The 21,198-nt window shown below is 39.2% G+C and overlaps 1 protein-coding gene across 1 annotated transcript in view; it reads right to left on the reverse strand.

The window, feature by feature from the left end:
• Nucleotides 1–21,198, reverse strand: part of LOC109937702 (dynamin-like 120 kDa protein, mitochondrial) — a gene marked incomplete at its 5' end in the record, with an annotated part of 103,780 nt that overhangs the window by 70,105 nt on the left and 12,477 nt on the right. The window contains 9 exons of the mRNA XM_048604588.1: nucleotides 11,771–11,843; nucleotides 12,091–12,163; nucleotides 14,059–14,189; nucleotides 15,265–15,364; nucleotides 15,952–16,023; nucleotides 16,261–16,335; nucleotides 18,400–18,480; nucleotides 20,290–20,403; nucleotides 20,595–20,681. Of these exons, the coding sequence (XP_048460545.1) occupies nucleotides 11,771–11,843; nucleotides 12,091–12,163; nucleotides 14,059–14,189; nucleotides 15,265–15,364; nucleotides 15,952–16,023; nucleotides 16,261–16,335; nucleotides 18,400–18,480; nucleotides 20,290–20,403; nucleotides 20,595–20,681 (806 nt within the window). The remainder of the gene's footprint in view (nucleotides 1–11,770; nucleotides 11,844–12,090; nucleotides 12,164–14,058; nucleotides 14,190–15,264; nucleotides 15,365–15,951; nucleotides 16,024–16,260; nucleotides 16,336–18,399; nucleotides 18,481–20,289; nucleotides 20,404–20,594; nucleotides 20,682–21,198) is intronic.

Raw genomic sequence — 21,198 nt, forward strand, 5'->3', positions numbered from 1 at the left:
CTCTGCTCCTATGATGCTGCTTGGCCTGCTGTGTTCATCCAGCCCTGCACCTTGTTGTCTCGGATTCTCCAGCATCTGCAGTTCCTACTATCTCACATCCATTTGCTGCCCCATTTCACAAGACAATAACATGACCAATCAAGCTGGCAGTTAACAGTCAATCATCATTATCTGTTGCATTCTCCATGGTACTTTCACCAATAAGAGTGCTTTTGCCAGTAATATTTGAATACTGTACAGTTAAATAACAGTTCAAAATTTAAATGATAGCTTTCTGTGCAGTTAATTAGCTCACTAAAATGTACAATATTCTATCGTACAAAGCATGACGTTATTTAAAAATGAGTAAGAATTTACTAGCTACAAACCACTCAATAGATTTTTTTTTTAGAAAAAAGACAGAAGCAGCATTCCAGGGACTTGAAATTGCAGCTTCTAAGATAGCTGAATGTTTGCATTACTGTACAGGGTAAATTCCAAGGCTATTAAATATAGCCACCCCCAGCACAGCCAATTACCTTGAAGAAGCTGGGATGGCATCAACACCTAATCCATTCACAGAACACTCAAGAATTATTTGAGTAAGGACTATGCATTAGAAGTAAACAAGTCAGAAAATTAACTCTTGCTGAAAAAGGAACCAACTCCAATCACAATCTAATCAAGTCAAAACTAGACAACCAGAATGTATACATTAGTCATTTGGTCAGTTGGAGAGAATTCAGACAGCTCTTGTTATGGTTACAAAACTGTTAAACTCCAGAGGGGTAACAGAAGCGAAAAAGATGCTCTAGAAGCAAGGTGCCTATGTGAGTCCCTCTCCCTTTCTTTCTTCACCTATCTGCTGATCAACTATTCACATATCTCACAGAGATTTTTAAAGAACATAAATAGTAGCTGCTGCATTCAGAACAACAAATAAATTGTCTGCTTACATTTTTAACTGCTTCAACACTGAAACCAGAACAACCACTGAGTTCAGCCTGGCTCCACTCAAGTCAACAACCTACAAGAATTTTATGACTTTAAAGTTTATTGAATTTTAAAGTATCTCCCAAACTCTCCTTCGACATGGTGACTTACTGATGAGTGGGAGAACTTTGGATGCGCATGTGTGAAAGTTGGAGCATTATTATTAATTACACTTAGATAAGTACAATACATACCATTCTCTTCAAAAAAAACTCAAGAAAACTTGTCTGCTTCTTACAGTAACAGTACATGAAGAGTTAAATACTCATTGAATTGAGAAGGAGATCCTTTTCAAAAATCATGCTGCAGGTAGGTATAGTCCAGGGAAATAGGAGGGCCATCTGACCACTCCTCAATTGATCAGAGTATGCCATTATCAAATATGCCTTTGTAGCAGTGACTTGCCTAAAGGCAGGTCCTCTGCTCATTTATTCATATTTCTTGATTGTGTAAAAACCAAAAGAACTGTGGAAGCTGTAAATCAGAAACAAAAACAGAAGTTGCCGGAAAACCTCTGAGGAAGGGTCACCCGACCCGAAACATTAACTCCGATTTCTCTTCACAGATGCTGCCAGACCTGCTGAGCTTTTCCAGCAACTTCCGTTTTTGCCTCTTGGGCTTGCGTTTTCCTCTTTACCCTGCAATTTTCAATTGCTAGTTATCTGTCATCAGCATTCTCTTTCTCACTCTTGGTTTATATCCCACTAATCTTCCTTCAGCCTGTTCTCAAGCCTCAGATTGTGGCCAATCCAACCTCGTTAACATCTGCTGGTGATAGTCACTTACGATCTTTTCTCCACCATCATCCTGAGAACTTCTTCATTGATGTTGTGCTCTTTCTGATTGATCCATTCCATCATTCTCCTGAATCACCTTCAACAATTTTTAAATTTTTGACTAAGCAGTTTTCAAGGTCCACATTTCAGTTCCATACAACAAAATATTCCAGACTTGCCCACCGAGCTGATGTGTTCGATTGCAGACATTCTGTCACCCTGCTAAGTAATATCGCCATTGTGCCTCCAGTGAAGCGTTGGTGTTCTGTCCTGCTTGTTATTTATATGCCTCGGTTTGCTGGGGTGGTTCGTATTACTTGCAGTTCTGTTTTCAAGTAGTTTGTATATTGGGTCTGGTTCATTATTGTATTTGTTGACAGAGTTCCGGTTGGAATGCCAGGCCTCCAGGAATTCCCTGGCATGTCTCTGTTTGGCTAGCACTATTATGGATGTGTTGTCCCAATTGAATTGATGTCCTTTTTTGTCCAAGTGTACTGAGACCTGTGAGACTATACTTCCTGCATGAATGCCTCAGAAAACAGGTATTACCACAAAGCTTAAAGATAAACCACCTATCAACAATCCACAGACACAGAGAACAGCTGCACAGAACGGCCGCAGAATGATAAGGGTTATGATCAATGATACCCACAATCGCCTCCACAAATATGAGCAGGAAACTGCACATCAAAAAGCTTTGTACTCCAACACAACCGACCAAGAATGGACAACCACACTGGAATAAGCCATCACAGAACAAAGAAAAGAATAGCCCTACAAGACAACTATCCAAACTCACTCACAACGTCGACACGGACAACACAGAAACACGGACCAAGAACACCTTGGACCAATCACTTACAGACACTGAGAAGACCGTCCTAGTATGTGGACTGAATTATAATTACAGAGACGCCAAAAAAAGACTGACTTCCTGGCTGCACTGGAATTGACACTGAAGAGCAATGGACTCACAGAGGAAATACAACAGATCATCAGACAGACAATAATCCCAACACTGAGCAGAAAAGGGAAGTAGAACACATTCAACAGAGCAGAAGAAAGCCCTGGAAAGACTCAAGACAGACAGAAACATCGTAATCCTACCGGCAGACAAAGGACGCATGACAGTAATCCTTAATAGAGCTCAATACATTGAGAAAACCAATGCACAACTAGCAGATACCAACAGATGATGATAGTCCCAACACCACAGTTAGGGAACCGGATTACAACAACCCTGAAGAAATTTCACAGCTCAGGAAACATCAGCAAGACAGACTACCAAAAGGTGAAGCTAGAGGGATCCAACACACCCCGCTTCTATGGACTCCCCGAGGTACACAAGTCAGGGGTCCCCCTCAGACCCATTGTCTCACTACCAGGCATGCAACATATAGACCAGCCAAAGAACTACAACGGAAACTGAAATACCTAGCTGACAACACTACTCACTCCATCCATTCCTCCCAAAAATCCCTCAACATCATCAAGGATACCAGAAGAGAAGAGGATGAGACAATGGTATCGTTCGATGTACCAGCACTATTTACATCCATAAACATCAACCTCGCCAATGAGACAACTGCCACACTGCTGGATGAATCAGGAAAGTAGACACCGCACGACAATAACAACATCAACAGCACCCTGAAACTGCTTGATCTGTGCCTCACAACCCACTTCACCTTCAACAACTGTTTATACAAACAAATCAACAGAACGCCAATTTCAGGACTGATAGCAGAAATGGTAATGCAAAGATTAGAACAGACAGTGCCCCCCACTATCCAACCCAAACTCTGGGTCCGCTATGTAGATGACACCATTGTGATTATCAAATGCACAAGACTAGAAGAAACCCACGGACACCTAAACTTCTCCTCACAGGAATAAAATTCACAAAAGAGGAGGAGAACAACAACCGACTATCCTTCCTGGACACAATGGTGGAATGTAAGAACAACAGGGAACTCCAGACAAGCGTATACAGAAAGATCACACATACGGACCAGATACTTATTTACACCAGCAACCACCCCATCAACCATAAACAGAGCTGCATCAGGACATTATTCAAATGAGCCACAACACACTGCAGCAACCCGCAACTGCACAAAGCAGAACAGGAGCACCTTTACGGAGTTTTTAATAGGAATGGATACCCACAAAGCACAATCTGTCGTTACCTCCGTAACAGACCACAACAAGACGACACCACAACACGGCAAGACACAGCAGTCAACCTACTGTACATCAGAGATTATCACAAGACTACTTAGACCCAGAGGTACAAGGGTAGCCCACGAACCAACAACCACCCTGCGACAGCTACTGACGAACATAAAGGATCCCATACACACAACCAATAAAACTAATGTAATATATAAAGTACCATGCAAGGACTGTGAGAAACATTACATAGGCCAAATTGGAAGAAAACTGACAATAAGGATACACAAACACTAACCAGCCACCAAGAGACACGACCAGTTCTCACTGATTTCAATACACACGGACAAAGGAGGACACAAATTCGACTGGGATTCCAACCGGAACTCCGTCAACAAACACATTGAACCAGATCCTATACACAAACCACTGAAAAACAGAACCCAAAGTAATATCAACCACCCCAGCAAACCGAGGCAGAAAATAACAAGTGGGACAGAACACCAACGCTTCACCAGAGGCGCACTGACGATGTTACCTAGCACAGTGACGAAACGTCTGCAATCAAACACACTGGCTCAGCGAGCAAGTCTGCAACTTCATCCATGACCCAAGCTACAAATCTTCTCAAAAACTTTAAACAAGATATTCCATATCACTATCTTGAGCATTCTTTTCCCAAGAACTCTACTCATTCTTGTGCTAATGAGTTCTTTATGTTTGGAGACTGCATTCTTTGCCATTGTTTTTCTAGCAGTAACCATCTTCTGACAAGATACCTCCTACACATTTAAACTGTGACACTTATTGCAGCTGTTGATCATTTATCTTTAACTGTTTACTCAACATTATTTCTTCCATTCTTCACAACTGTCATTATTTTACAATAAATTTCAGTCTGTAAACTTTCACTGATTCTATCCATTAGGTGTAGATTCTCTGCTGTGCTGGGCACTCAGACCTTGTTAGCTGCAAATCTCACTACATCCACCAACTGACGCTTTATCATAACTACAGAATGATTTGTATCAGCATTTGCACATACAGTTTTGATATCTATACTTGACAAGGGAGTAATAATTTCACCCTATTAAACTTATTTCTTCAAATCTTGACCGTATTTCCCCATTTATACAGCTTCCTTCCCTGTACACTTATGATTCTTCTGACACTTAATGCCCTTTCATAATTGCCAGTTTTCTGGACCTAGCCACTTCCTATGCATGTACATACCCACTACACATTGATCCCTCATCAGTATAATCTGAGGGCTCTCCGCTTCTTTCATGAAGAGGGCTGTACAGACTGCGTCCACCACCACTCTCCCTCATCTGGCTGAGCTTGTTCTTACTATGAACAGCTTCTCTTTTAATTCAACTCATTTTTCTCCAAATCACAGGTACAGCCATTCATTGTTCCACTACCACTTGGGGCTCCTATCCACAACTCTTTCTCTGATACACTGATCTAACGTCTGAGTGATGCTTCCTGCTCTCGAGTGGAATTAGAAAAATTAATCGGTTCTGCTTCCAATTTCCATCTTTCTCTTTCCTTCATCTGGTCTATCTCTTTCTCTTCACTTCCTTGCCTTCACTTCGATGTTTCCATTTCTGGGGATAGCCTCTCCACTAATATCCGTTACAAGCCACCGACTCCCAGTTACCTTAACTACATCTCACACATTGCTTTGATTGCATTCTCACAGTTTCTCTGCCTCCTATGCATCTGTTCTGAAGATGCCATCTTCCACCAGTCTGCCTCCAACATGGCTTCCTTTAGCAGGGCCTTCAGCCATGTCTGACCCACCTTCTGCACTTCTGCTCTCATCCCTTCCTTTCCTCTCCAGGATAATGACAGGGTATCATTTGTCCTTACTTTCCACACACTAGTCTCTGCATTCAAAGGATCATCCTCTACCTTTTCCACCATCACCAGGCTCATCTTCCCCTCCTGTCAGCATTCCAAAGCAGCCATTCCCTCCATGACATCGTGATCCACTCCTTCATCACCCCCAAGGCTTTCTTGCCCCCCATTGGCACCGGTCCACACAATCATAGAAGGTGTAACACCTGCCCATTCATCCCAGGTCCCTCCTCACTGACCGCCTCAAACACATGTGAAGCATTTCACTTGTGCTTCTTTCAGGCTTCTGCATTCACTGCTCACAATACAGTGTCCTTTACATTAGCGAGACCAAAAGCAGGCGTGCAGTAATGTTTCAACAAAGCATAACACAAGCTCAACGAACAAAAACTGATTTTCCTCTTAGACACACTAAATGCTCAACATTAAATTCAATAACTTCAGAGACCACATTATCACTGTTTTCCATTTTTCTTACATTCCGTCTCCCCCACAGTCATGTTGTGAGTGTGTCTTGTTCATTTTCCAATTCTCTCCCTGTCACACCTTTATCTATCCCTTTTTCACATTTATTTATTTTCTACGATTAACCACTTCATGTCTTGCATTGGGCCTCTATACCATCTGTATTATGATGGTTATTTAGCTCAGTTGGCTAGATGGCAGAATGATGCCAAAAGTATGGGCTCAATTCCCGTACCGACGAAGGTACCATGAAGATCCTGCCTTCTGAACCTCGCCACTCGCCCGAGGCTTGGTAATTCTCAAGTTAAACTATCAACAGTCCCTTCTCTGTAGTGACAGAACACGTTATGGTCCTCTGGGACTATGGTGACTATACCATCTCCACGTTTGTTCTGCTTCGGACTCTGTTAAACGAATAAAAAAGAATCTATTTTACAACACCTTTCATTTCTGCAGAATCAAACCAGACTTGAAACATTAACTCTGTTTCTATCTCCATAAATGCTGTGGGATCAGCAGAATTTCTCTAGTATTCTCTGTTGGTTACAGATTTTCAGCATGCAGTATTTTGATTTTATTATGAAGTTGTAATCAACTTAGTACCATTTCAGATCTTCAAATATCTACCAAGTGATTATCCTTATGGGCAGTGGATATTTCAGGAAGGGGAGATTCTCTAATATTTGCTTCAAATACATGAGAAAGACAATAGCAAACTACTTCATGTATTCTTTTCCATAATCATATTACCACGGCTGACAACTCAAAGGTGTAAGACTAATTGCATGAATAGGATGTTTTGGAGCAATTCCAATGTCAAGAGAGAAATGGAAAGATGCAACCTCAAAATTCTCTGTTTGAAGAAGAAAGATGACAAGATTGCGGTGGCTCAAACTGAAGAAAACAAAGGCACACATTTCTGTAACAATTACGCTTGTTGAGGGAACAGACGCCAATATATGCAAAAATTCTAAAAAATGAGACACGCTGCCTGGCATAATGCAATAAGGGCTCCAAATTCATGGAACTATCAGTTCTGTGCTTGAAAGAAAACCAGGCAGCTTTGGCCTCATCTTAATTATGCAACCTTAAATTACATTAGCAAGAATTAATGGATTCTGCAGTAGTTAGCTACGACTCTGTCTTTTAAGAGAATCATTTTGATGGCTTCATTTGATCTTCAAAATATAAGTAAATAGAGGCATAGGCCTCAAGTTTCCTCGAGGGTCAATTGATCTTTTGGTTGAATTTTTGAAGCGTGAGAGAAACAACTCCTCTAGGATTTTAATCTATAGGCCTTCGGTCTTCAATTTGCTTATGTTTCTCTCCAGTTCCCAAGAGGTTATAAATTAAAACTAGAAGAAATAAATTAAAACAAGACTGGGACTGCAATAGTGTCAAGTGCTTGGATGATGAGGAATTTATTGTGTGTTCAGGAAAATTTTCTTTTTCAATATGTAAATGTACCTACTAGAGAAGGAGCAAAACTCAAACTTCTTTTGGGAAATAAGGCAGAGCAAGCGACTGAAGTAACAAACCGCAAGAACTGTGGATGCTGTAAATCAGGAATGAAAACAAGTTGCTGGAAAACCTCAACAGGTCTGCCAGCATCTATGAAGAAAAATCAGAGTTAATGTTTCAGGTCAGGTGACCCTTCCTCAGAACTGAAGTGTTAGTGGGAGAGCACTTTGGGACCCCGATCATAATTCTATGAGCTTTAAAATAGTCATGGAAAAAGATAGGCCTTGCATAAAAGTAAAAGTTCTTAATTGGAGACAGCCAAATTTTGACAGTATGAGAAAGGAACTTTCAAAAGTTGATTCGGGTAGTCTGTTCACAGGTAAAAGGACAAGAGGCAAATGGGAGGTTTTCAAAAATGAGATAACAAGAGTTCAGAGGCATTACGTTCCAGTTAGAGTGAAGGGTAAAGTTGGTTAAGAGTAGGGAACAATGGATGGTCAAGAATAAGGAAGAGGCATATGTCAGGTATAGACAACTGGAATGAAGTGAATCTCTTGAAGAGTATAAGGGGTGTACGGGCATTCTTAACAGGGAATTCAAAAGGGCTAAAAGGGGATAGGGGATAGCCTTGGCAGATAAGGTTAAGGCTAACCCAAAGAGATTCTATAAGTACATTAAAGCAAAAGAACAACTAGGAAGAGAATAGGGCCCCTTAAAGATCAGTGAGGTTATCTATGTGTGAAATCACAGGGGGTACTAACAAATATTTCACATCAGTTTTTACTGTGGAGAGAGACACAGAGGCTAGGGAACTCGGGGAAATAAACACTGATGTCTTGAAAACAGTGCACATTACAGAAGAGATGGTGCTGGAGGTCTTAAAACACAAAAAAGTGGATAAATCTCCACGACCTGATCAAGTATATCCCAGAAAATTGTGGGAAGTTAAGGAAGAAATTGCGTGGCCCCTAGCAGAGATACTTGTGTCATCTATAACCACGAGTGAGGTGCCGGAGACCTGGAAGGTGGCTAATGTAATGCCTTTATTTAAGGAGAGCTTTATTTAAGGACATCAGTTGGGACCATAGTTTCCCCTCCTGTTATTGAGGATGCCCTCATTTCCTGCATTTCCGCCCTCAAACCCTCTCCGTCCAACAATAAGGATAGAGTCCGCTTAGTCCTCACACACCACCCCACCAATCTCCGAATACAACACATCATTCTCTGACATTTCCGCCACCTACAATCAGACCCCAGCACCAAAAAGATATTTTCCTCCCCACCCCTGTACGCTTTCTGCAGGGACCCTTCACTCCGTGACTCCCATGTCAGTTCCACACTCCCCACTTCCCCCTCTACCACATGCGGTACCTTTCCCTGCAGCAGCAGGTGCTACACCTCCCCCTCGCCTCCGTCCAAATCCAGCAGAGATTCACTTGCACTTCATCTAACCTCATCTACTTTATCTGTTGCTCCTGATGTGGTCTCCTCCATATCGGGGAGATCAAATGCAGACTCGGGGACCAGTTCGCAGAGCATCTGTGTTCTACACACACCAACCAACCCGACATTCAGGTTGCCATCCACTTTAACTTCCCCTCCGGCTCCCCTGGTGACATGCCCACTGTCAGAGTTAGGCCAAACATAAACTGGAGGAACAACACCTGATATTTCGCCTTAGGAGCTTACAGCCCAATGTCCTCAACATTGACTTCACCAACTTCAAAAGTCTCTCCACCTGCAACCTGTCCATCTTCCTACTCACCCATCCACTCCACCCTTCCCACTGACCAACCACATTAACCCCCTACCTGCATGCACTTTTCTCCATCCCACCTATCCTATCCCCTACCCCGAGCCCCCTCCCCAGTCCTGACAAACAATTTCGGCCCGAAACATTGACTTCCCTGCTCCTCGGATGTTGTCTGACCTGTTGTGCTTTTCCAGCTCGACATTTACTGAGTCGGAGATCAGTGGTGGGTAAGTTGCTGGAGGCAATTCTGAGAGGTAGGATTTACATGCATTTGGAGAGGCAGGGACTGATTAGGGATAGTCAACATGGCTTTGGATGTGGGAAATTGTGTCTTACAAACTTGATTGAGTTTTTGAGGATGTAAGCAAAAAGATTGAAGCGGGCAGAGTGGTAGACGTTATCTGCATGGACTTTAGTAAAGCTTTCAATAAAGTTCCACATGGCAGACAAATCAGTCAAGTTAGATCACTTGCGATTCAAGGAGAGCTTGTCAATTCGACACAACATTGGCTTGATGGTAGGAGACAGAAAGATGATGATGGATGGTTGGATTTCAGACTGAAGGGCTGTGACCAGCAGTGTTCCGCAGCTTTCGGTGCTGGGTCCATGGATGTTTGTCATTTATTTAGGAGAATTTAGGAGGCATGGCCAGTAAGTTTGCAGATGACACCAAAATTGGTTGTATAGTAAAAAGAGAAGATTATCTAAGATTACAAAGGAATCTTGATCAACTAGGCCAATGGGCTGAAAAGTGGCAGATGGAGTTTAATTTGGCTAAATGCAAGGTATTGCATTTTGGTAAAGTGAACAAGGTCAGGACATATACAGTTAATGGTAAGGTCCTGGGTAGTGTTGTCAAACAGAGAGATCTAGGGGTTTAGGTACATACTTCTTTGAAAGCTGCGTCACAGGTACACAGGGTGGTTAAGAAGTATTTACCACGCTTGCATTCATTGCTCAGACCACTGAGTATAGAAGTTGGGGCGTCATGCTGAAGTTGTAAAGGACATTGGTGAGGCTACTTTTGGAGTACTGTGCAGAGTTCTGGATGCCCTGCTACAGGAAGGACATTATTAAATTGGAGAGGGTTCAGAAAAGATTTTCCAGGATGTTGCTGGGACTGGATGGTTTGAGTTATAGGGAGAGGCTGGATAGGCTGGGACTATTTTCACTGGAGCGTAAGAGGGTGAGGGGTGACCTTATAAAATCATGAGTGGCATAGAAAAAATTAATAGCAAAGGTCTTTTCCCTATAGTAGAGGAGTTCAAAACTAGGGGGCATATTTTCAAGGTGAGGGGTGAAAGATTTAAAAAGGACCTGAGGAGCAACTTTTCCACACAAAGTGGTTCAAAAATGGAATGAACTGCCAAAGAAAGTGGTAGGTACAGGAACAGTTACAACATTTAAAAAATACATTCGGACAGGTACAGGAATGGGAAAGGTTTAGAGGGCTAGGGACCAAATGCAGGCAAGTGGGACTGGTTTAGTTTAAGAAACTTGGTTGGCATTGAGGAATTGGACCAAAAGATCTGTCTTCGTGCTGTATGACTCGAGTAAACCTTTGGCATTTACCTAAATGTTCAAATCAGAAATGAATCAACTTGTAGTGATTAAATTGGGATACAGCTCCCCCTTGTGGTAAAGTAAATTTTAAAACATAAATTCAAAAGGACCAGGTATCAAAAGGCAATACTTCAGATATAACCCCTCTATTCATAAATAAGACACAAAAAACTGCCTGTAACAGAGATTAAAATATATCAGCGATACAGCGAATACAAATTTTATATCTGAGCAAATTTTATATGACTGAGACTTGTATAAGCACAGAAGCTATCAATCTCAAATATTTCAGGTTTAATTTCCATTTTAACCGAAATCTTCCAAAAGTTAACCATAATCTGAATTCAGAATTTGAAGACTGCAGAAATTTAAGCTCTGCCTATAAAACAAATGCCACTAATGCAGTGTTAAAGGGACTGTGCTATCAAGGACTATAAACGCATTTCAGTGTATGAAAAATAATGATGGAACACAAATGTTAATATTTTAAAAATACGCTACACTAAAGTAGACCCATATACTATCTCAATAGACTTAAACTTGATGGCCTTTATTAGAAAAAAGCCAACGGTCTTCCTTAAAAGACTGAATGATATTGTAGGGCACTGTTTTGGCATATAAAGCTGGAGGATTTTACTCTATGTGACTGTCTGTTATACCTTCAAGTTATGCAGCACCAAGTTCTCACATTACCAAAGTGCAAATCAAACCACCAAAACATAATTATAGACATTGCACGACTTACTTCAATAATTTTGAATTCTGAAAGAAATCTCCTTCATAGTCCTTTATGGAATCAATACCTTCATTGGTGTTCCCTGTTTAAAATACAAAAGATATAGAGGTATTTTAATATAAATTTATACTTTAGGACACTACAAAAACTGTGGCTTAAATACCCGCTACGTTTCCTGGGCTCAAAATAATTGTTCATATGCTCATTTCATAAAGCGTTTAAGCAGTCTGTTTTTCCAACAAAAGATTTCTTTAGCAAAATAAATGACAAAGTATTTCCTTCTGGGACTTCTTAAAAAGAACAATGGAACATTGATGTGGCTTACTTACCTCTGCCAGTAACGACTGCAAAGTAACCAAGAGCCTTCATTGGGAACAACTTGCCTTCCACAATCTGTTGAATCTGTAGTTGTGCAATCCAAACAATCCAATAAAAGAATCAGTTTGCATACATTGCATAATTAATGCATTGCACACAACATAAATCATAGAGTTAAAGTAGAAATTAACCATTTGGGGAGTGGACAGCTAGTAAAAATGCTACTAGGGCTGGCACATTTTACTTTGAAATATGTATTCATGGGCTGCATCAAATCTGGACTGTGATTTGCTCACAGAAAATCATTTTATGGTGAACACTCAAAACTGCTGTATTTTTCAATGAATAAAACGATGAGCAACTGGGTTTAGAGTCATGACCATGTCATTCCACCTATATAGTTTGAGACTGATTTGTAAAAATCTTAAGTCTTGCTTCATTCCCTAAGGATTTTCTATGCTGTAGTTAAGCATGGTTACATTTTTAGCTAATTCTTAAAATTTAGACATCATTAGCAAGACAACCATTTATTGCCCATCAGTCCGCTGTCACCTTGAACTGTCACTGTCCACATAACAAAAGCACTCAGACCGTGCTGTCAGGGAGAGACTTCCAGAATTATAAACGAAGTGATGATTAGGAAATGGTAGTATAGCTCTTAGCCAGACAAGTGACTTCTAGGGGAACTTGTAACTAAGTAAACATTTCTAGGCGCAAACTGTTCTTGTAGTAAAGGTCATGAATTTGAAGAAGCCTTGGCAAGTTGCTGCAATCCATCATGTAGATAGTACACACTGCAGCCATAATGCACCAGCTGCGCATTAAGTGAATATTTAAGATGATCAACTAGGTACTCTGTCCTGCCTGGAAGGTGTCCAGCATGTAATATGTTAAAACGGCATTTACCCATGAACTGTATTAAACCAGGCACCTAAGATGTGCCTTAGTGGTAGTCAGGAATTAGTCAGTAATTCAATAATTCAGTAATTAGAGAGTGAGCCACTCATTCTCTTGTTGCCAAAACTGCTCCAATTTAAATTTCTGTCCAAATGTTGACATTCAGGAAGTTGATGATGGAAGATTCTGCAAAATCAGTATCATAGAACATCAAGGGAACGTGTTAGACCCTTTTAACAGAGATGATCATGCATGGCACTTGTCAGCGTGCTTGTCCCTTGTGACTTAGCAGCTCAAGCTTTAATGTTTTCCAAGTCTGGTGCACGGAGGCACAAAATGTTGTATTATCTGAGGAGTTGCAAATGGAACACAATGCAATCATCAACAAACATGCCTTCTTCATGCCATAAGACAAATTGGATCTAGGGCTTTGCCTTCAAGAGCATCTGGGGTTCAGATGATTGGCCTATAACTACCACAAGATTCAACCGTTGTGCAAGATTAGATTCCAACTAATTCCCAGCGACTGGAGTTTCCCTTAATCCAAATTCAGTTAATTCTGCGTTGATGTCTAGAACAGTCATTCACATCTCATTCCTCTTGTAGCTGTGGTTGGTGAGATTTATTGGCAGTATTTTAAGTGACAAGCATTAATTACAAATTACTTAATCTTCAATCTAACTACCTATAGAGTTTCAGTCTGCTTAATTAAGGACATCTTGTACACTGTATCTAATTTGTTTAGAGTTAGAAGTCTTGTGACAAGTACACAAAAAGCTTTAAAAAGATCAGAAGTATATATATTTTAGTAAACTAGTTTTGTTTGTATATTATTTTCACCCCTGTGTATATCACTGATTCACATCTGTGATGGAATGACTGTAATAATTACAGGGAAACAGGCTACAAAGACAAACAAACAATGAACATTTAACGATACTGAAAACAATGAATGATCAATCTTTGGGAAAATGAATTAATCAACTACATGTCCAGAACATAGAAAACATTAAATACGTTAAAATAGCACAGAAGTTAGTTTCAAACAAATTTTAAAAGTATCAATGTTGCAATGCCCTTACCCTACTGGGACTAGCCAGGTTTTTTTCTGCTAGATCCACTTTGGTCAACACAAAGATAGTCCTTCTGCCTTGTGGGTCCATCTGGCTAACCAGGTCAGTGACAATGCTGCGTTCAGCGTCTACAGAACCATCTGACAATTGAATATAGAATCCGTAGCAATTACGGCAAATGTGCAATTGTTAGAAGTTATTTTAAATATATAGCTCAATTATTTTTACTTTGCTTGATAATCCATTCTAAGTGAATTCATTCCACTTCATTAAAGCCTCCGAATATGCTACATTTCTGAAGAAGGGTCTAGGCCCGAAACGTCAGCTTTCCTGCTCCTCTGATGCTGCTTGGCCTGCTGTGTTCATCCAGCTCTACACCTTGTTATCTCCTAATATGCTTGTTCACTTATAACTAACATTAAACCTATTCACAACCTGTGCTCGCCAAGATCTCTTTTTTATTATTTGCAAATACTTATGGTTTAGCACGTATTATCATATATCATCCATAGGACTGGTTTAGCATGTATTATTTTATATCATCCATGAGACAAGATAGATAGTGGAGATCCCAAATTATCAAATTCCAGGCAGCAACTTGTCCAAACCAGGGTTAATTGTTAAAGTGAAATTCATTTCCAAGGCAGAAGTGAAAGGTGCAAGTTCCTGACTGTAGCAAGTTGTACTTGTCAAAATGTTTACATGGGTAGAACTTGCACCCATGTGTCAAAATGATGAGAGTTCAAATCCAACTCAAAGGTGTCAGTAAAATGAGGTATTATTGCTGATACAGCATTTCATCTTTTGGCTGAAACCATAGATCTTTCCTGCTTAGATGCATCACAGGCCACTATTTGAAGAACAGCAATCAATATCAGAACACAGAAAATACGCATTAACTTTGGCTGGTAGAAAATTTTTCAGTATTTTTCTATATGACAGTTACAGGATAAGGTGTACAAAAATGCAAATTTTTATGGAGTCATTTATAATCTCAATGTTCATAAATCCGTACATCTATTATTTCTGTAAGTACTAAAAATAAAATGGAAAATTAAGCTAAGGCTCCTTTGCTTTTATATGCTATATTACAAAAAATATGAATCAAGTTCAAAATAATTATCTTATCCATATTAGAAAGCCATATGAAGTCACATTCAGTGCAAGAATTTTTCACCAGCTATGTATCTTTATTTATAAATTTTGAATTCTTACCTTGGATGCAAAGGATAATAGCATTGGGATTCTGCATGTAAGCCTTGCTTATGCTAAAAATTACATCCTTGGTGTCAGCAGCCATTCCTGATGTCACAGTCTTTGACAGAGGAAAAAGAAGCTTTTAAGTTCAGTGATACAACAGGAAACATTCTTGCCATTATTCTAGATAAATTCAAGCTCTCCCTAACAGACTAAAGATTTAGTTGAAGACATAAACTATGTATTATCAAAGTACAAATTCAATTAATAGTTTTACAATGTTCACATTACAATCAGAAATCTTTATTTGACCAACATGACTCATTTGATCAAACGCACAAAGAACCATTGACAACAAAACATAAGACCCAATACTAATTCAAATCTTTTCAATGGTAATTGACATTACTTTCAAATAACAGCAGCTCCTCCAACAACACTACACTTGGATCACCATGGGAAGTACACACGCCATCACATGGGAATGTTTAGTGCAAAATTTTGTCAAAAGTTTTAGATCCAAATACTTCATTTTTTATTTGGCTTTCAGTGTCATTATAGGTATTTATAATGATTATTTTTATAACATATAGATCTAATTAGCTCACAATAAAAAGATTCTGTTAACCTGACGATTTTAAAATGTGAAAGAAGTAGATGCACCATATTTCCTTTACAGAACAAAGAATGTTTTCTGATACTTACACTGATAACGCCAGGAAGATCAACTAGTACCATTCGCTGCAGACCTGGACCCTTCACACTTAATGAAATGGTCTAGGAATGATAGAAAAGTGAATGCAAGCAATAACTTTAATACAAATTCCACAGTTGGTTAACTTAAGACATACCATACAAATCCACAGCAATTTCTAAATATCATAAGTTTTAGGTTAGTTTTAATGATTGCTGTTATACTTCATTCAACATATAGACAAAATAAATTCTGTTGCAACAGTGTATTGAACAGAACACTTTTTATTACTGCAAATAATTAGACAGAATCATTCATACCTCAGGACTGACAGTTTGCCCGTCTTTTAAACTACTTCTCATTCTTATTTCAATTTCATTGCGCAAGGCTGCTAGCTGCGTAAACAGAAACATAAATACAATTCATCATCCAAACCATAATTTAGAGATGTAACTCAAACCATAACTAATCAGCTGCATTCATGAATTTAGATTATGAAGTGCCCTCCAGACAATCCATAAGCAAAGCAGAATTCAGAGGTCGGGGATAGCAGGAACTGCCAATGCTGGAGAATCTGAGATAACAAGGTGAACACAGCAGGAAAGCTGACGTTTCAGGTCAGTCTTCCCCTCCCCCATTTCTGAAGAAGGGTCTCGAACCGAAACATCAGCTTTCCTGCTCCTCTGATGCTGCTTGGCCTGCTGTGTTCATCCAGTTCTACACCATGTTATTTTGGAGGTCAGGATTTGCTTCAGGAATTCATCTGGCAAGACACATATCTGACACTGATTATGTAACAGATTATAGCCTAAAGTAGCAGTCGTTGCCCGGCAGATTTCAACAGCTGAGATTCCCGTGAACAATTTTGTACTTTGCAAAGCTGTAGTTGAGGTAGTAGTGGCAACAGCACTGACAACAAGATCTTGTAGCTACATCATTATTTTTAAACATTGAAAAATATTCATTGCCACCAGGGAGAATGAGGAAATGATACAGAAGCTAAACAGGAGATGGGAGGTAGGGGTAGAATTGAAGCAACAAAGCAGTTTAAGAGAATATCACAGAATGCAACCTAGAAAACTGGTACAGTCGACAATGGTTGGGTGAAAGAAGAAAAATGCACAAGAGGTCAGAGTATGAGAAATCAGAAATTCAGGGAGGATGTTGTAAGGTTAGGAGAAAGTTCCAGTGAAAGTGAGGTTTGAGGTCAGTGACAATAAATAAATACAATGAAATAAATTGCAAATATTGAGGAACTGGAGGTAATCTAGTTTACTAAAGATATAGGTTGACACAGATTGTTATTTAAGCACTAGAAATTTGGACAACCTGAACATTATGTAAAGTGAGTCACCAGTTGGGAGAACAGTGGGGAAATCAAGCTGGGAGCACAATCTAAGAGTACAATACCCACCCCTCCTGCTGCTGATAATGTTCTGAATGTAAAAGCAAAAAGGATATGAAACAGAGGCAGAAACTCAGTTTAGGGTTAAGCAGATCCCAAATTGCAACAGGTGTAGTCTGAGACAGTTACAGGGATGAGGGCGAGTGTGGAGTCAGTCCAACAATGGAAAAAAAGATGTGCAGGTGCAAATGTTGGCAGTTTTTTCTCACCTATATTTAAGTGGATGAAATTAAAAATGGACATCAGACAGGTAAACTTACACAAACTGCACACAGATGAAGAGGAAAAACAGACATGTGGAAACACATTTTATGCCCAATCATACATTGCCAAGTGACACCATAGAGGGTTTGCATTTATGCAGCATCAGCTCAGAACATCTCAAAGGAGTTTACATCCAATGAAGTACTTTTGAAGTGTAGTGATTTTGGAATGAAGGAAATGCAGCAGTCAATTTCCACACTTCCCAAAAGCAATGTGATATGATCAGGCAGTATGTCTTTTGATGATGTTCGTGGAGGGATAAATATTAACTAAAACACCAGGGATAACTCACTCCTGTTCACCCACTAAGAAGGTGGTGGGGCCACAATTTCAAGTCTAATCTGAAGAAGATTTCCTCTGATTGTGCAGCACGCCCTCAGTACTGCTCAGGAATGTTAATGCAGATTTCTGTGCTCACACAGCAGTACAGTAACAAAAGAGCGTTGCTGTTCCTAAGGGATATGGTGGATAGGCCAAGGAGGAATCCTTTAATAACTTCCAAAATGTGGACACAAGGGTGGGAAGAGCAGTAATTGTTAGAGGTGCGCCAGCAATGATTGAATAGTCAAGAGTTAAGTCTAGACACATCTGGAATGTTAATTTGTTTCACTTCCTACATATGTTGTCTAGCCTTTTAAGCATTTCTATGATCTATACTATTTTGCTTTTTGATCTGTTTTTAAAACCGTTTTCAGTAACACCAGCTCTGAAAGTTAACAGTGACTATACATCCTATTTAGAATCTAAATTATCTAAACAAGTAAAATAAACAAATCCTGAAAGAACTTACATCCTCATCTTTGGTCAGGTCAAATTCTCGTGAGCTGTCTTTAAACACTGCCACATGATGAGGTCCTTCACTCAATGTCACCTGAAAAAAATCCAATTTTGCAGAAACTATGTAATGAATAAAGGTCATTTATGCAGAAATAAATGAACTATAGCGCACAAATGTAAAGAAATATAACAAATGCTGTAACACTAACTTAAAATAAATTTTAACTTTGAAGTAAGTGACCTGAAAATAAATTAGGTTGCCATATCTGAGGGGCTATTTATTCAACTGCAGAATGCTGCATGTGACAAATAAAAACTTTCTACTCTGAAACTTGGCATCATTTCATTATACTTATACAATTTATATCATTCCTGTATGTGGTTATCTCGAAAATTAAAAATAAGCAAAAGTTGAGTCATGTAAAAAGGTGGAAATTATGAAGGGGCTGTATAATTACTTAATTCAAGGTTTTAAAAAACATCTTGAATTTGAATATTTATTCATTAGGACCCTGTAATAACACAAAGTAATACTGGAGACATATTTATTAAAGAAGGAAAAGTGGAAATTAATTTGATCGTAAGTTTTCCATATTTCTGAGCACTTGCTATTAAAAAGGTAGGCATGTCACTAGAAAGTTAATGATCGTCAAATGCAGTACTTTGAAGTGACAGTTGCTTGACAGGGAAATACCATAATTAAGACAAACAATTCACAATCAGCCTCTTGATGAACTATTTTCCAAACTAGTTCAATGAAGGTGTGATGTCCTTCAGCAGCACAGTCACAACTGAGCAACTTCCTGTTCAGTAATGAAATATCTGACTCATATTTAGCAACACCAAGTGAAAGCTATTATTAAAACAAATTGCTGACCTAATAATTTTCACCATTTCTTTTATGTTGAAGGTGTGGACTACTTGGTGGTGCATACAGCAGCAAGCAGCCACAGATTTCCCAGCCACATGTTCATTCTTCCTGAAGAATCCTAGGTGAGATGTACTATTATGAAAGGACTTCTGCCAATATTCACAATTTAGCAGATTGTTGGACAGTTACCAGGAATGGAAACACTGATGAGCTTCCCCATTCTTAACTAATTTGAGCCAACTTTAAAACTACTACTGCTATGTGGACTAGAGACTAGCATGAGTGAACTACCAATTGTTTGATTTCCGAGATTAACCTATTGTAATAAGTTGAGTCATCTCATTCGGGAACTAAGTATACCAATTTGAGTGTTCATTTTCCATTTTCTCATATAATGCCTCTCTTCTTAGCACTATCATCTCTTGTATTTTTGTGGTAATTAAATGCAAGTCAAAAAATATGTAAAGCTGAGCAAAAATCCGGAGTTGGTTCAATTTAAATGAGCTGTAACTTTAAAAAAAAGTCTGCATTGCAAATAGCCATAGTTTATGCATCAAGACCATGTCACAGCTCTATTTCATAGCTCTGATCATTGTTCCAAATAAACTAATGCATGCATGGTCACTCTCAGCAGCCGAGAAGGTCCCGCACACTTCTTATTCTGTGATACGTACTGAAGTGACCATATATTTTAAAAAATGATATCATGCACTGATACCTTGACAAAAAAATTGGCTGCGCACAATAAATTTTAAAGGTACATTTAAGCCAATATCAAAGACAAGAGCTCAATTAAACTTAGTACATGGCATCATACTATGCATCAGCAAATAGGGAGGAACATCTTACTTTTTATTAAGTGGCTCACTAATGGTTACTTGAGATGGTTCGAAATCAAAGCTCTACAAATCAGTTGAGAACTAGGATAATTTTTTAAAATGCCAATGCGGATGCAACTTTGGCTAAGTATGTACTTTTCTGTGTTTACTCCCATATTCTATAGATTCTCGTCAACAAGTTTAATCTCTTTACCTTGACAGGCGCACGAGTCATCATTTCACCAGATCCTCGAGGAAATATCCTAGCTTGGGCAATCATTTCCAGAACACTGGTCTTTCCAGCACTTTGGTCTCCAACTACAACTACCTAGAAGAAAACAACTTGCGTCAATTAAAAACAAAGCAGACATGAAAATCATCTGTAAACAAACTTACATTTCTCAGTGTCAGACGCACTGTCCTTTTAACTCTTATTTATCTTCGGATACTCCTTAAACAACTAGAGACAATGATAAATAATTTCCTACTATCTCAGAGACAATGATAATTTTTGCTCACCCTTGGGAGATGGTCCTGGGTGTTGTAGTTGGAGTCATAGTCTGACAGGATGTCCAACACTTCGGAATACAAGTCAATTAGAGACTTCTAGAAAAGGAAGAATTCTTCAATTTAACCCCTAAAATAATCTAGTACAACACATTATAAATTATTACAGAACTTGATTGAGGCAGTCAGGTAAATGATGTTCCAAGTCAATATTTCCAAAGCATATCACTTAAACTTTTAAACAATATATTCAAATAACCAGTGGAAAGTAAAAACAAAATGAAATTGGGGGTAGTCTACTGACATGGATAGAGAACTAGTTGGCAGACAGGAAACAAACAGCGGGAATAAATGGATCTTTTTCTGATTGGCAGTCCAGAACTAGGGATCACAATCTAAGGGTATGAGGTAGGCCATTTAGAACACAGCAGAGGAGAAATTTCTTCACCCAGACAGTAATAAGCCTGTGGAATTCTCTGCCACAGAAAGTGATTGAAGGCACAAGATTGAATATCTTCAGGAACGAGTTATAATTCTTAGGGGTAAAGGGATCAAGAGTATGGAACAGGGTGTTGAGTTGGAATAATCAGCCATGATCATATCGAATGGCTGAGCA

This window comes from Rhincodon typus, chromosome 13 (genome assembly GCF_021869965.1).
Source record: "Rhincodon typus isolate 14 chromosome 13, sRhiTyp1.1, whole genome shotgun sequence".
NCBI lineage: Eukaryota > Metazoa > Chordata > Chondrichthyes > Orectolobiformes > Rhincodontidae > Rhincodon > Rhincodon typus.